Genomic DNA, 16,718 nt, shown 5'->3' with positions numbered 1-16,718 from the left:
ATTTTTTTTAATATTTTAGTTTTTATACTCTTTTATATACATTATTTATACTTTTTTTTATGGCACTTAGGACAGTTACACTCTTTAATTTTGTTGTACCTGTACAATGACAATAAAGACATTCTATTCTATTCTATTCTATTCTATTCTATTCTATTCTATTCTATTCTATTCTATTCTATTCTATTCTATTTATTGTATAAATAACACACAGATGCTTAACAAACCTTTTCAAAGACTTTAAAAGTGAATATTGGTTCCAAATATTAGGTATATACAAATAAAATTGTAATAAACTAAAAATATACTCAAATATTTGCCATAAAAGCAGATCTTTACATTGTCGTTTTCTCCTGTTTTCTCAATCAATTACAAGAAATTTCAGGCGACCCCTTTTGAATTCCAGGCGACCCCATGTGAGATCCCGACCCCAAGGTTGAAAAACACTGCCCTGATGCTTTCTCTTAACGTCTGTCTGCAGTAATGACGGGGTGTTTGATGTGGCTCTGCACGTCCACGTTCAGGCCTACAGTAACGGCAGGGTGACGTGGACCCCCCCTGCACTTTACCTCAGCTCCTGCGGTGTAAAGGTCACCATTCACACACACTTAAAACCAGTCAAACTCCATCATTCATACTTCTTTCTGCTGGTGTCATCCTGTGCTTGTGCTCTTGTCGTACGTCTAGGTTACATATTTCCCATTTGACTGGCAGAATTGCACCATGCAGTTCCGCTCTTACACCTACGACGCCACAGAAATCGACCTCCAGTACGCTCTGGACTCCAGAGGCAAGGAGATAAAGGAAATCATACTGGATGAGGCGTTCAGTGGTGAGGAACCATCTGTTATAATCGATCTTGACCAGCAGTTGTAATATTAGAATGAATATACTGTGAAATACTTCCTCCTTTTTCTCCCTCTTTCTAATTATCTTCGTTATTACGTAATATTTTAACTGTAGTCAGGAAGAGCATTTTCTTACTTGTTTGCACTTTTGTTTTTCCGGCCCTCTTGTGGTATGCAGATTTGTTGCTTGTGTTGTGAAACAGTGAAAATTGCTGATCTTTACCAAAGTTCATCTGAATGCCTTGAAATCCAAATGTTCCTCCAGAGGGCGGCGAGTGGTACATCAGACACAAGCCCAGCAGGAAGAACATGAACGACGACAATTACGAGGACATGACCTTTTATCTGATCATCGAGAGGAAGCCGCTGTACTACGTCTTGAACATCATCCTCCCCTGCATCCTCATCACCATCATCGCCATCTTTAACTTCTACCTACCTCCAGATGCAGGTATATCCACAGGAGAATACGATCCGAAGGTCATGTGCTTCACATATTGCTTCCAGCTTAACCACTATTGATCCCTTAAATGATTAAAACAGGTTGTTGATTGTCTTTGTGTTCTGCAGGTGAGAACAGACACATTTGTTCATATTAGATAGTTGTTTCCTAGAGCACAGCTGAGTCAATATCCGAAGAAATGAAAGCCGTACAAATACCTTCCACCATCTACTGAGAGTTTTCAGCTTTGTTTTTGGTATTTTTTCCCCCTTTGCACATAAAGATTCATTTCTGGTCTATTTTTACTTGTCACGTTGGATGCTCAGACTGTAAAAACAGAGTTTGAAGAAAGGTGTGTGATTGGAAAAATCATCCTGGTGAAAGTATCGTGTTATATTGGCTTCAAAAGAGTTTGTGTTCTAAGTACACTGGAAAAAAATCAAAATCTTACCAAGTGTGTTTTTCTCATTTCTAGTCAAAATATCTCATCACACTTAAAATAAGACAAAATCACCTAAAGAGTAACTTTTCGGTGAGATATAAGAACTTATTTTTAGACAATAGATCTGGAAAACCTTATTTCAAGAAATCTTATCAAGATCATTTTCACTTGTTCCATTGGCAGATTTGTTTATTTATTTATTTATTGATTGATTGATTGCTTAATTCAACAGTTTTTTTGCTTGAATTAAGCAAAAAAAAAAAAAAAATCTTGAATTAAGCCAAAAAAAAAAAAAAAAAACTTAAGCAAAAAATCTGATTGTCTTTTTTTAAAATGTGATGAGACATTTTGACTAGAAATGAAAGGTATATTAATTTATTTATGACAGACAGTGTTTTTTTTGTTTTTTTTTTTAAGAAAAAACTGTGAAACTCTTGTCCCCTACAGAGGATAAAAATGCATTTCTGGGTCTCACATATGTGTGGGTCTAAGTCAGTGATTTTAGTTGTAGGGGTAAATACAGACCAATGTGATCTCATGTGGGTCAAACCAGTAAAATGACAACATAATAGCCTATAAAACAAACCAAAAAAAAGACACTAGTTGCTTTTCCATTGGATATCTGCGCAACACTTTTCCGATATTTACTAAATGTTGAAAAAACAGAAGTGCGTAATGTCGATGTTGAAAAACGGCACTAGCAATTTAAAAAAAAAAAAAAACATCTGGAATGGTGCCATGTGACCATGCCACTTACTGAGAAGAGAAAGAAAATACTTGATGAGAGTAGTCACTTTTCCATTGGACATCTGTGCAAAACTTTACCGATATTTACTAAATGTTGAAAAAACAGAAGTGAGTAATGTTGGTTTTTCTATTAAATCACAAATGCGATGATTTGTTTATTTATTATTGCGAGATGACATGAGAAATCATTCCATAAACATGGCGATGAACGTAAATATGGTGTTGTTTTACAGATATATTCATTATTATTATTATTATTATTATTATTATTATTATTATTATTATTATTATTATTATTATTATTATTATATTACCCCTCTATCTTGTACTAAATTAAAAACATAATTGGATTTCCTGGTGTGTCCACACATACTGCGACATGTTTCTTCTTCTTTGTTTCTTCTTCTTCGCTTTTTGTAACGTACGTCAGCATCCATTTTTTTAATTCACCTGACTCTAGTTGCGAAAAAAGGTCTTTCCATTGCAGTTTTGCATGATATACCATTTGCACTACACCTTAAAAACCACCTCTTGCCAGCGCAAAAACTTTTAATCAAAAAATGAGCCTTTTGACAAAATTATCGTTTTTCCATTAGGTACATTTTTATGTGCAAATTATATTTATGCAGTTTTAGGGTTAATGGAAAAGTGACTAGTGATAAGGAAAGCAGAAGTTCTGTTATGTCTGTCATCCTTTCTGGCATTGCCTTGAAGCCTCACTTTGCCGATTATAAACTCTATTGTCAGTATTTTAGAGATTTTCTTGTGATCAAACAAGTAGAATTGAGGTAAGATGTTTTTTTTTTTTGTTGGACACGTCACACCAGGAAGTGTTTGACAGCTCTGATGAAGGCTGAAGCTACAGCCGAAACGGTCAGCAGCTACAAAAACCCCCCATCTTTCCTCAATTCTACTCGTCTGATCACAAGAAAATCTCTAACATTTGGAATGGAAGAATGATGAACATAATCAACCTATTGTCAGTACCTGGATAACCCACAGTCATCATGTTACATAATGATGTAAAATGCTCTGAAGTACATTTTGTCATTTTAGAATGTTTAGTTCTACTTCTGTTGATTTTGGTGAAAGTGATTCAAAAGTAATACAGGGGTCATGTAGGTCAGTGTGTCTTTCTAAACAGCTATTTTTTTTTGTCATTTTCTGAGAAAGAACGCTAATGGGTAGGTCACAAAGATTCTTATGAATGATGGGTTTGTACGAATCCTCCAGTTGGTACAAAATCTGGACATCGTAGACCTTCAGCATGTCTACCATAGCGCTCTTTCCTTGAAAATGACAACATCCGGTCTCAGAAAATGAAAAAAAAACAGGTCCGTTTTTCCATTTCTGTCAGGTAGTAACTTGTTATTAGAGAGAGAAAATGAAAATCAATCTGTTTTTTTAAATTTGGTGTATCTGTTTTGACACTGAAAAACTATAACTCCTTGAAATTCAATTTTAATTCTTCTATTTTAAAACAAATTCAATTAACCACTAGTTTTCCTTTTGTTTGTGAAAAGAAAATCCAATTACCAAAAGATACACTGACCCATGTAACACATTACAGTTCTAAGACAGTAATATTGTAAGGTAAGGAATTACTTATAAATAACAGTATCCAGTAATCTGTAATGTATTACAGTTTGGAAGTAACTTGCACAACACTGTTTACAAATGATGAAACATCTATTTATTCATATTCATTCACTATAGCTATAGCAACACTATTCTTTTCAATATGTACATTTTTTAAAAGTATATTATATAACTTGAGCATCTCATTAAATAAAGATTAAGCCATTTAAAATATTAACCTTTTCCAGTTACCATCACAGTGTGAACATTTCTCTTTAATGGCACAATAAAACCACAGTAATATAACCACCAGAAAACGGCTCAATATATAGTCGTGGAAAAAATTATTAGACCACCCTTGTCTTTTTTTATCTAGACATTTTCCATGTTTTCTTGATAAAAACCAAAATCACTTCAGTTCTCACATCAATATCTATGGCATTGTACTGACAAAACCAGTGCTTTTAGGCATTCCATGTTTTCTTTTCTGTCTGTTTTAGTCACATGATACACACAGGAGTTAGTACTTGATTGCATAACCATTGTTTTTGATGGCTTTTGATGGTCTAATATTTTTTCCTCGCCTGTATAACACAGTGGTTCCCAACCTTTTTTGGCTCATGACCCTATTTTAACATCACACATTTCTGGCGACCTCAGACATTCAAAACAGAATTTTTTTTTTTTTTGCTTTGCTTTTGATCATGTAATAGTTTGCTATACTATGTTCCAAATAAGTGTTAATTTTAGACAACATTTAGACTATTATTATTATTATTATTATTATTATTATTATTATTATTATTATACAGAGGCAATAAAACCAGGTATAGATTACGGCACAAATTTGATTTTCCTTGGTCAGGATATGTACAGTCAGTCCAGCTTGGATTTACAAGGCTGACAATTAATACTGAACAAACAATAAGTCAAAGTATGAATTACACTGGGTTACAAAAAAATGTTTTTTGCAAGTTGTCTAGGTTTTTTCAACTGAATTAGGACCATGTTGCACCGCTAAATCCAAAAATGACATCTGTTTTTCTCAATCAGGTCAGGTTTTTTTTGCTAATTTGGTTTTGAAAAATTTGACCTTCTCACAAAATTGATTACATTTTTGTAACTTTATCAGTTGATTTTTTATATAGTTCTCACCCAAAATAGGTTTTAAGAGAAAAAAAATAATTTTCTAACAGGATTCCTGTTAGGTACAATGGTGTATTCATCACAGATGTAGCAGAATACGTCAGGCTTATTTTTGCAAGATTGTCTAGTCGAAGCCATTTCATTCACCTGTAATATAAAAAAAACCATTAATCATAAATTGGCAAAAGTAAAATCTTCAGAACTCGTTGATTGCAAGAAATATGAAAGAATTTTCTATCATATGATGTGAAAATGCCCATAAATGTAAGCAAAAATGTTAAAAAGCCAATATGTAGCATAGTTCAGAAAGTTGACCTGATTGAGCAAAATTAATGTGATTTTCGGATTCAGAACACCAAAATGATCCTAAATCAGCTCAAAAAACCTAAACAATAAATTTGTTGTTGACCAGTGTTATGAAAGAGCTGCAGCATCTGAAACCGACCACAATGAACATTTGAAAGATAAACAGTACCACAGTGCTTCAGTTTCAGCTTCACAGTTTGTCATGTCTTTTATGGATCGTGATTGTCAACTCACCATTTATTTTTTATTAGTAATTTTTTTTGGTTTTGTTTTGTTTTTAGAAATTACTAGAAATTTAAGGTGACCCCATTTGAATTCCAGGCGACCCCACATGGGGTCCCGACCCCAAGGTTGAAAAACACTGGTATAACAGCATTATATTGCAAAGTACAAAGAGATGATTTATGCTAATTTCCCTCATTCACAGTTTTCCTCTTGTGTTTTAATCCACGTAGGCACAATCTGCTATAATGTGCGAACTGTGAAACTGTTAATCTTTTAAGCTACATGTAAAGAGTAGGTGGTCTGTGTGTTTGTTTGGATCTGGAGCTCATCAAGGTCTGTGCTACTGTATAATCTGCAGTCGTACGTTCGTGCCCCTCCTGTTTCAGTGCTAATCTATAGGATCTCTTTTAGAATCAGTGGCTGTGGATTGACTAAATCAAAACAAATGGTGTTATCTCTTTTAACTGTGATATGGTTAGCAGAGGCATCGCCACGGTGATACCCGATGCAAGTGCATGCCAGTGCCCTAATGCAAATCAATGCTTCACTGTCTACAGACCCTCCCCAATGTGAGGTAAACACAGTTTGTAAGTGTCCGCTGAATGCACCAGGGGACTTTGGCTCTATTGACTCTATTGGCTCCTATTCTCTTACTTAGAATGGGAGATGAATTTTTCCATCAAAGTCATTACTGGTGAATTACACGGTTCAGCTGCTGCCAAAATAGCAGATCTCACTCGGTGCAAGCAGCAACAAACCTTGTGTCTATAAGGAACACATACCTAAAGTAACAAGCTTGAATACTCCAGCCCAAATAATGAACCCTATATGAAAACAAAGTAGAAATTCCATAGAAGTCTTTTTTATTCTTCCCTTTTTTTGTGTGTGTGTCTTGTCTAGCATCATAACAGCAGAATGGTAGCCTGGCTGCCTTTTTGTGCTGAACAAATTTGCCATAGAAGTGTCTTTAGTGGATATCTTTTATTAGATGGATGATATTAATCGAATTATACTGGTCTACAAGTAAAGTGCTTCCAGAATAAAAGTAGTGACATTTGACCACATGTGAGTCACTGATAAAGGAAAAATTAAGTCAAAAATGCTGGTTGGCTGAAGTTTTCTAGATACAGACTTTGGTCAAAATGTGAAATTCGAGACTTAACAAGAAAATGGGTTTTACAAAAAGGAATATTTGTGTCAGAGCTACCAGATCTACTTCAAAACACTGTCTGTACATGACAATACTTTCACTTTACAGGTTCTATCTCAAGGAACATTTATAAATGTATAGTATAAATGTACATGAACAAATATATACTTAATGCCATTAAAAACGCACGGTCCAAACATGTGGTGTAATTTCCTGAGTACGATTTGCTCAGGTGCCTATTTTGTATATGTTGCTCACGAGATGAGTAACACAGTTAACGGCTGTATTTTTTTCATTCCCGACGTGCGCAACGTCGGCGTTTGGACTAATCCCTTAATGTCAGACATTGAGTTGAATCTCCTGTACAGAGTCACATTGACTGGTAACTTTAGGTGTGGTCAACAGCCGATGTAAAGGCAGCAAAGAAAACTTCCAAATGTTTTTGACAGCTCAAAATGCCACAACTTATGACACAACAAAGAGAACGTACCGTTGGCATGTTACGAGCAGGTTTGAGCTGTGGTGAAGTCATTCGCCGTCTGCGCTGTCATTGCAGTACAATCAGTCGTCTGAGTGATCAGATCCCTCAGGACAGGATCATGAGACTTATGCCGCGTTTCCACTACATGAAACCAGCTCAACTCGACTCGACTCGGGTACCAGGTACTATTCCTGGAGACCGTTTCCGTTACTGGATACTACCGACTTTACAGTACCTGGACGTCATAGTGATGTGGCGCGTTACTTCAGTGCCATCTGCTCAGACAGTTGCTGATAAACTTGCTCGTTGCGCGTTGTCTCGTCAAGCTCATGCTTAATTTGTACATCTGGACCTCCTTGACAAACCATGGTGTGCTTTTCGGGCTGTCATCATGTGGATTAACCTACCGCTATATTTACTGTCAACTTCCGCATCTGTTTTTTGTAAAACGGCAGGTCACCAGTCAGTGGTCTGCAGTTTTTACATGTCACATTTTAGTATCTGTTCCCAGTCTTTGGTGATACCAAAAAACTTGTACCGGGTACCAAATTTCAGGTCCTTTTTTGTAATGGAAATGGAAAAAGTCAGAGTTGAGTTGAGTCAAGCCGGTACCACCTGGTGGAAACGCGGCATTAGTTCCATGCGTCGTCGCTGCACTGCTTGTTTGGAATCCAGAGGTGGACACACCCCATATTGAATGATGACACTTTCAATTTCTGAGTACCTGTATTCAATGACTGAATAAACGTGTAAAGTTGATCACAATTTGTCCACAATTCATTCTCTTATGACCAATGCATCCCTCTTTAATATGAAGGTAACCCCAAACCAATTAATTTAATATATCTCCAAATATACATATTATTCTGACCTGTGCGTTTTTAATGGTGCTAAGTATATATTTGTGATAATGCTTTATCATATACCTTGAAAACATCAACAAACCTACACTTTTGTCTTTGTTTTACAGTGAATCTTATTAAAATACTTAACATTTAGCACATTTAATCTCTGAAGCAGATCATTTCTAAAAAAAATTGTAGACCTGTGCTATTATTATTTCTTTATTCCCCCCCCCCCCCCCCCCCCCCCACAGGAGAGAAGATGGGTCTGTCCATTAATGTTCTGCTCACCCTCACTGTGTTCCTGTTGCTGCTGGCCGATAAGATCCCTGAGACCTCATTGGGCGTCCCTATTATCGTGAACTACATCATGTTCACCATGATCCTGGTCACATTCTCCGTCATCCTCAGTGTGGTTGTCCTCAACCTGCACCACCGCTCCCCCAACACCCACATGATGCCCATATGGGTCCGCAAGGTCAGTTTGATTGGATTTAGTGATTTATTCCAAACATGCGATGAAATTTAACAGTATATATAAACAATCAAAACATAAATAATACAAAAATCAACTATCAAGACAATCTTAGACAGAACAACAGCACAATAGTTTCATTTAAATACATGAAAAGGGGTGGGAAGAAGTGCAATTTATTTAATCCCACCCTCTCCATAAAATAGTATTAATATATATTTATCTCCCTTTTCCTTACTCTTTTATACTTATATATCTATTCACATGCACACACACTCATGCATCCTTCATCAGTTCCCTTTGACTTTAGTAAATCTCCAAGTGCAGGAACTAATTAGAGTCCAAAAGAGTCTGAAAACCAAACATTACACATAATAAACTACAATCTATGCTCAGTAGGTTACTATAGGTACTGTCGTATAGTATCTACTCATCATACGCAATGTGTGTTTAACTTGAAGGTAAATTTAAAGGGTCCATTCCAGTAATTCTATGTAGATTAAATGAATAAAGCTAATTAAAACTGATTAGTAATGAAATAAAACTCCAATCACTGTAGTTAAGTTGTAGATGATCCACACATTAACAACACATTACAGTAAATGAGTGAAATGACTTTAAAACTGCAGCTCCAAGAGCTTTATGTGCACATTACTTTGTTAATAAACTTGTTCATGCAAATTATTACAATGTGCATGTAATGAAATCGGGGGGCGAGAATGAATTCTTCGTCTAAATTAATTAAAGTTGAAGCGTACCTATTTTGTGGGTAAGCAAGAGCCAATTCCATCACTGTAGTAAACACTGGCCTTAGAATAATTAATCAAATTATTAATTATATGGATTCAGTGTTAACTCGGCGGTACAGATAATTCTAATTCTGTTGGAGGCAGACCTTTGTATTAAACCCTCCCAGCCCTCAACATCCCTGCACGTCGTGTTATACCATTAACCTCCATCAGCTGCTGTTGCCCTCCATGTACATTATGTGAAGCTAATTACAGACCTGAACAGCACTGCTACACTTGGTTCTCCACTTCCAGGAAACATTCACCTTAGCAAGGCTTGTATACAGGTGATGTGCATGCTTTTAATACACCTGAAGTGCTTGGAACAGTGATGGGCTCAAAATGTCAAATTAACTTAAGGGTCAAAACAGTATTCGAAATCTCTCTGACGGGACATTTTAGAGACAATGGGACAGATTAGTGTTGCTAAATGACCCACATTTTTACTTTTAAATTCATTTTGGCTTTAGTTGGTCCATAAGGGATTATCCAAAACAAGGAGCTTCTTTATATTGAAATAAATGTTGGAATGGCAATCCATTAAAGTTCACTCTCTGACGGGACATTACTGTGTTTTGACCCTTAAATAAAAATAAAAATACAGGGTGGGGAAGCAAAATTTACAATGAACATTTAGTTGTTTTTTCTCAGCAGGCACTACGTCAATTGTTTTGAAACCAAACATATATTGATGTCATAATCATACCTAACACTATTATCCATACCTTTTCATAAACTTTTGCCCATATGAGTAATCAGGAAAGCAAACGTCAAAGAGTGTGTGATTTGCTGAATGCACTCGTCACACCAAAGGAGATTTCAAAAATAGTTGGAGTGTCCATAAAGACTGTTTATAATGTAAAGAAGAGAATGACTATGAGCAAAACTATTAGGAGAAAGTCTGGAAGATACTATTAAAGAAGAATGGGAGAAGTTGTCACCCGAATATTTGAGGAACACTTGCGCAAGTTTCAGGAAGTGTGTGAAGGCAGTTATTGAGAAAGAAGGAGGACACATAGAATAAAAACATTTTCTATTATGTACATTTTCTTGTGGTAAATAATAATATACCAATAATAAACCAATTGGTCATACACTGTCTTTCAATCCCTGCCTCAAAATATTATAAATTTTGCTTCCCCACCCTGTATGTGTTGTGCTTAATGCCCTGTCCACACTGACACAAATACTTTTTATAAATACATGTTTTCTTTCTCCGTCTCTGTCTATGTGACCTTTATTTCACAAAATATCTCCACAATACCATGTAATGAATTTCAGCAGCAGCAACATTAATTATACCAGTGGTGCTCAAACTTTTTGCAGCGGAGTACCCCCTGAAATAGTTTTTTTTTTAGCTAAGTACCCCCAGCTCTCGCATCTACGACAGCGTATTAGGGCGTATAAGGAAATAAAAACGCTTGTCACTATGAGAATAAAGTCATAATATAATGACAATAAAGTCAAAGTTTAAAAAAACTCACTTCACGAAAATAATGTCGTACTTCTATGAGGTTAAAGTTGTAATATTTTAAGAAAAATATCTAATAATAATGTACAAGAATCAAGTCGCATAACTTGGAACTTGGAACTTGGAACATTTTGTGAGGTTCTACTTTCATTTGGGATTGTCTGGCCCAACAGAAGTGGAAGTTGCTTCTTGTAACTAGAAACTATGTTGAATTTATTTTCAAAATATTGTTTTTTATATATTTTTTTAACAGATTTTTAAATATGATTTAGACCAGTGGTTCCCAGCGTTTTTTTGACGTGTGACCCCATTTTAACATGACAATTTTCTGGTGACCCCAGACATTCAAAACTGAGACGTTTCTTTTTTTTTTTTTTGCTAAAATTAAATTGTTTTTGATCATGTAATAGTTTGCTTTAATGTTTGCAAATAAATGTTAATTTTAGACGACATTTAGTCTATGTAATGTATATTATTATGGACGGAGGCAGAAAATCCAGGTGTAGATTACTGCACAAAGTGAGAATTTTATTTTCCTTGGTCAGGATATGTACAGTCAGTCCAGCTTGGATTTACAAGGCTGACAATTAATACTGAACAAACAAGAACTCCAACTATGAATTATGAAAGAGCTGCAGCATCTGAAACTGACCACAATGAACATTTGAAAGATAAACAGTACCACAGTGCTTCAGTTTCAGCTTCAGAATTTGTCATGTCTTTTATGGATTGGGATTGTCTCTGCCAACTCACCATAGATTTTTTTTATTAGTAAGTTGTTGTTGTTTTTTTTAAATTTTTATCAATTACTAGAATTTTCAGGCAACCCCATTTGAATTCCAGGCGACCCCTAGGTTGATAAACACTGATTTAGAGTCTGTGTGAACAAAGATTATTGTTAACGAAAACTAACGAAATGATGAAAACTAGAATTGAAAAAACATTTTCGTTAACTGAAATAAATAAAACTTATAATTAAAATAAAAAAACGATAACTAACTGAAACTGTATTGTGTGCTTACAAAACTAAAACGTATAAAAATTATGGATAAAACTACCTTCATTTTTGTCTTTGTCAGTGTTGAACTGATATAAAATCAATTTATTTTGCTCAAGGAATTTTAGCTGGTGGTACCGTACAGCACTTCATGGTCTGTCACTTATTGTTTAGAGTCAGTTTCTCATCCCCACTCTTCCTGGTAACATGGAGACTAAAGTTGGGAGAAAACAGCAGAGTCCTGTCTGGGATTTGTTTAAATACGACAGCGAGGAAGATAAAAAATATGAAAAAACTAATACTGAAACTAAGCATTTAGAAGCTAGAAAAGCTCTTGGAGAGCACATACCTCCGCCAAGGCAGATCAGTCCTCCCCCGATCACCACCAAAATCGTTTTTTGTTCCTTGTGCCCGTATCAACATTTCCTGAAAATTTCATCCAAATCCTTCTTGCTTGTTATCTTGTTATCTTGCTAACAGACAAACACATTGACAAACAAACAGACAAACCCCAATGAAAACATAACCACCACTGTTACACTCGGTGGAGGTAATAAAAATACTTGTCACTACCAGAATAAAGTTGTAGTATTTTGAGAATAAAGTCATAATATAATGAGAATAAAGTCCAAGTTTTTTAAAAAACAGACTCATTATTTAATGAAAATAATGTCATACTTTCATGAGGTTAAAGTCGAAATATATTGAGAATACAAACAGGTGGGGGAAAATATCATCATTTAGGAGAATAAAATCATACCCACTCATTGCATAATGGAGAACTTGCAACATTTTGTGAGGTTGTACTTTTATTTGGGTTGGTCTGGTCTAACAGTGGTGTTTTTTTTTTGTTTTTTTTTTGTTATCATGCTAACATACAAACAAACTGACAAACCAACAGACAAACCCTAATGAAAACATAACCTCTGCTGTTCCTTTTCGAAGATAAAAAAAAAAAGTAAACTAATAAAACTAGCAAACCTGCTCTAAAAACTTATTAAAACTAACTGAATTAGAGAAAAAAAGTCAAAACTAAACTATAATGACAAATCCAAAACTATTATAACCTTGGTATGAACCTGCAGTGTAACCTCAGTGTATATGTGTTAAACTTATCAATATCACTGCTTGTAAAGAGACATTTTCCTATTAAATATATCAGACAAATAAGTAAATATCTTGTTGTCAGTCATATCTCTACAGTCGATAACAGATGATACCACTTTGGAACATTCTGCATCAACCAGAAAAAATATTTCAGGGAAATTCAGGGTAGTCATAACATTTAAAAAAAACAACACTGAAATAAACTCTTGGCTTCTATTATGCAGTGACTCAGTCAGTTCACAGGAAATCTAACAGGTGTTCACAACAGGCGGTGAAACAGGGGAGAAAGGTCAGAGGAGGTCAAAGATAAACATGGACACGATGGTGTGTGCTTCGGAGTTATGGTGAACAAGTAACGGCACAAGTCAGGCCTTTTCACCTCACGTTAAAGTCTAAAATTCTATTATTCTGTTCTATTTTCTGCCAGTGGGCTTTTATTAACACCCATCTGACAAGAGAAACATCAGAGTATTTAATTCTACGGGAAGAAGAGGCAAATATCATTTCTCATATTGATCAGGATTTACATTTGTCCTATTGATTTGCTGTTTTGTCTCGAATTCAAGCGTATTTGTCTGATTAAAGCAGCTTTAAGTTAACCCTTTATCAGGCAAGTGACTATTTTTGGTCATTTCCACACACATTATAAGACAGTAGTCACTTTTCCATTGGACATCTATGCAAAACTTTGCTGATATTTACTAAATGTCAAAAAACAGAAGTGTGTAATGTCGTTTTTTTCCATTAAATCACAAATGCGATGATTTGTTTATTTATTTTCGCAAGATGACACGAGAAGTCATCCCATAAACATGGCAACGAACGTAAATATGGTGTTGATTTACAGATATATTCATTATTATTATATATTACCCCTCTATCTCGTACTAAATTGTAAATCAAATTATGTGTGTTCATAATAATATAAAGCCGAAAACCAAATTATTTACTAGTAAGTATCAGTCGTATTATGGCATAGTGTATAGATATGATTAGACTAGGAAGGTTATTATTGTTATTAATTATATAAGGAGAAGGGGTGGGAGTTTATAAGTTGTACTTCTTCTCACTCCTTTTTGAATATGTATTATATGTCTAATGTTTAAGTGTTTTGTTTATTTATTTTCTTCTGTTTGACATTGATGTTTGAAATAAATACATCAATCAATCAATCAATTAAATTAAAAAATGATTGGGTTTCCTGGTGTGTCCACACATACCGTGACATGTTTCTTCTTCGCTTGTTGTAACGTATGTCAACATCTGGTTTTTTAATTCACCTGACTCTAGTTGCGAAAAAAGGTCTTTCCATTGCAGTTTTGCGTGATATACCATTTGCGCTACGCCCGAAAAACCACTTCTTACCAGCGCAAAATCTTTTAATTGAAAAATGAGACTTTTGGCAAAAAGTATATAAGTTTATTACTAATAAAGTACTGGTACTGACCAGATCATCATGGGTAATGTCATGTCCGTCCACCAGCAAAAGTTTTCACATACACGTGCTATTCAAAATCCAATATTTCTGAAAATATAGCTTCCACTGTCAAATAATAATAATAATAATAATAATAATAATAATAATAATAATAATAATAACTTTATTTGTATAGCACCTTCAAAAACAAAGTTTACAAAGTGCTTTGACAGAGGGCACAACAGCAGGATACATGAAGCAAGTAAAAACACTAAAACAGAAGCAACACAATTAGAGAGATGTATGAACAAGTTAATAATCAAACAGGATCAAATTTAAAAATTAAAATTAAAAATTAAGGTTAAAAAGGGGACAGACATCACATAAAAGCAAGTCTATAAAAATGTGTTTTAAAAAGTGATTGAAAAGAAAATAATAATATAAAATAAATATAAATATAAAAATAATATCAGTAGCCTGTGCACAAATGTATTAGCATTATTTCAACACAGTTCTATGCATTTCTTACAACTTTTTTTTTTTTTTTTTTTGACAAAAATGGCCACTCATTTGATCCCCTAAGTAAATTTTAGCTGATATATGCTTTTTATGTTGCTTGTAATTGGGATGAAGTAAACATCTGTTGAGTATTTTAACATAAAATTGTTTGATTATATTGAATTAAAAACCCACAAATGCTGGTTGAAGAACAAAAATACGAACACCACTCAAGGGTTAAATGCTGACGACTACCTCTCTTAGTCCTTTTGTGGAGACGTTGGACAGAAACATCCAGACTTCTCATGCCCAAGGCCACCTTGAGAGTCGACGTTGAAGAAACGGAAAGCATTACATATTCAGTTACCCCGCCCACATCATTCAGCAGCAACTGTTCTCAAAGGTTATCTCACTGCTTAATTCAACATTTTCACTCATTTTTCAGCCTTAATTGGCGAATGCAGGGCGAGCACATTTCAGCTGCATCATAAATCATGAAACAAGAATCCAAACAAATGGATTTTTAATATCAGGATGATGAATTTTGGAGGTCCACAGACATCAACGTGAAAGTGGAAAAACGGTTAAAACCTTCTGTTTGCGAATATGGTCTGACATGATTATCTAAAGGAGGAAGTAAAAGGCTGCTCTTTACCCCTATCCTGTCCACGCAGATATTCATCCACATGCTGCCTCCATACCTGTGCATGCTGCGGCCCAAAGTGGAGACCCCGCTGTCCCTGGAGACCCTGCCCCGCCGGGAGCAGAAAATTGCCATCAGTAAAGCAGCTGATGAGTACTTCATTCGGAAACCTGACCTGTCCATCCTGTTCCCCAAACCTAACAGGTGAGACCAGAATTGTTGGTGTTTTTTTTTATTGGTTTATTTAACAAGAATGCTGTACATTAATTCATGTGCAGATGTAAATGCCGCAATGGTTGTTTTTCATCTGGAATACCTGGACAGATGTTAAATTGTCAACCTAAAAGGTAGCTCAAGGTTATACACATGCAATTTTTTTTTATTTAATTTTTTTTTTTTTTACTTTTTCAGTGTAAATCATGTATTTTCCTATATTTAATTCACTGATCATGTAGATCAGTGGTTCACAACCTTTTTTACTCATGACCCCATTTTAGCATCTCCAATTTCTGGTGACCCCAGACATTCAAAACAAAAACATTTTTTTGCTAAAATTAATTTGTTTTTGATTATGTAATAGTTTGCTATACTATGTTGCAAATAAACGTTAATTTTAGACGACATTTAGTCTATATAATGTATATTTTTATGGACGGAGACAGAAAAGCCAGGTGTAGATTACTGCACAAAGTGAGAATTTGATTTTCCTTGGTCAGGATATGTACAATGTACAGTCAGTCCAGCTTGGATTTACAAGGCTGACAATTAATACTGAACAAACAAGAACTCAGACTATGAATTATGAAAGAGCTGCAGCATCTGAAACCGACCACAGTGAACATTTGAAAGATAAATAGTACCACAGTGCTTCAGTTTCAGCTTCACAGTTTGCCATGTCTTTAATGGATTGGGATTGTCTCTGTCAATTCACCATATATATTTATTCGTAATTTTTTTTTTCTTTTAACAATTACTAGACTTTTCAGGTGACCCCATTTGAATTCCAGGTGACCCCATGTGGGGTCCCGACCCCAAGCTTGAAAAATACTGATGTAGATGTTCATTAAAGCGCCGATTAAAGTTGTGTTTATTATATCAGAAACAGAGAAAACTGA

The 16,718-nt window shown here is 35.0% G+C and overlaps 1 protein-coding gene across 1 annotated transcript in view; it reads left to right on the top strand.

Moving 5' to 3' along the window:
* The window catches only part of chrnb1 (cholinergic receptor, nicotinic, beta 1 (muscle)), a 67,590-nt gene that overhangs the window by 32,808 nt on the left and 18,064 nt on the right, over window positions 1–16,718 (top strand). Inside the window, exons 5-9 of the mRNA XM_030161698.1 lie at window positions 482–590; window positions 688–832; window positions 1,114–1,299; window positions 8,462–8,685; window positions 15,635–15,807. Of these exons, the coding sequence (XP_030017558.1) occupies window positions 482–590; window positions 688–832; window positions 1,114–1,299; window positions 8,462–8,685; window positions 15,635–15,807 (837 nt within the window). The remainder of the gene's footprint in view (window positions 1–481; window positions 591–687; window positions 833–1,113; window positions 1,300–8,461; window positions 8,686–15,634; window positions 15,808–16,718) is intronic.

The sequence above is a fragment of the Sphaeramia orbicularis genome, chromosome 18 (assembly GCF_902148855.1).
Source record: "Sphaeramia orbicularis chromosome 18, fSphaOr1.1, whole genome shotgun sequence".
In the NCBI taxonomy this organism is placed as follows: domain Eukaryota; kingdom Metazoa; phylum Chordata; class Actinopteri; order Kurtiformes; family Apogonidae; genus Sphaeramia; species Sphaeramia orbicularis.
Note: the sequence above shows the minus strand (reverse complement) of the source record. Positions and strands in the feature narration are given on the sequence as shown.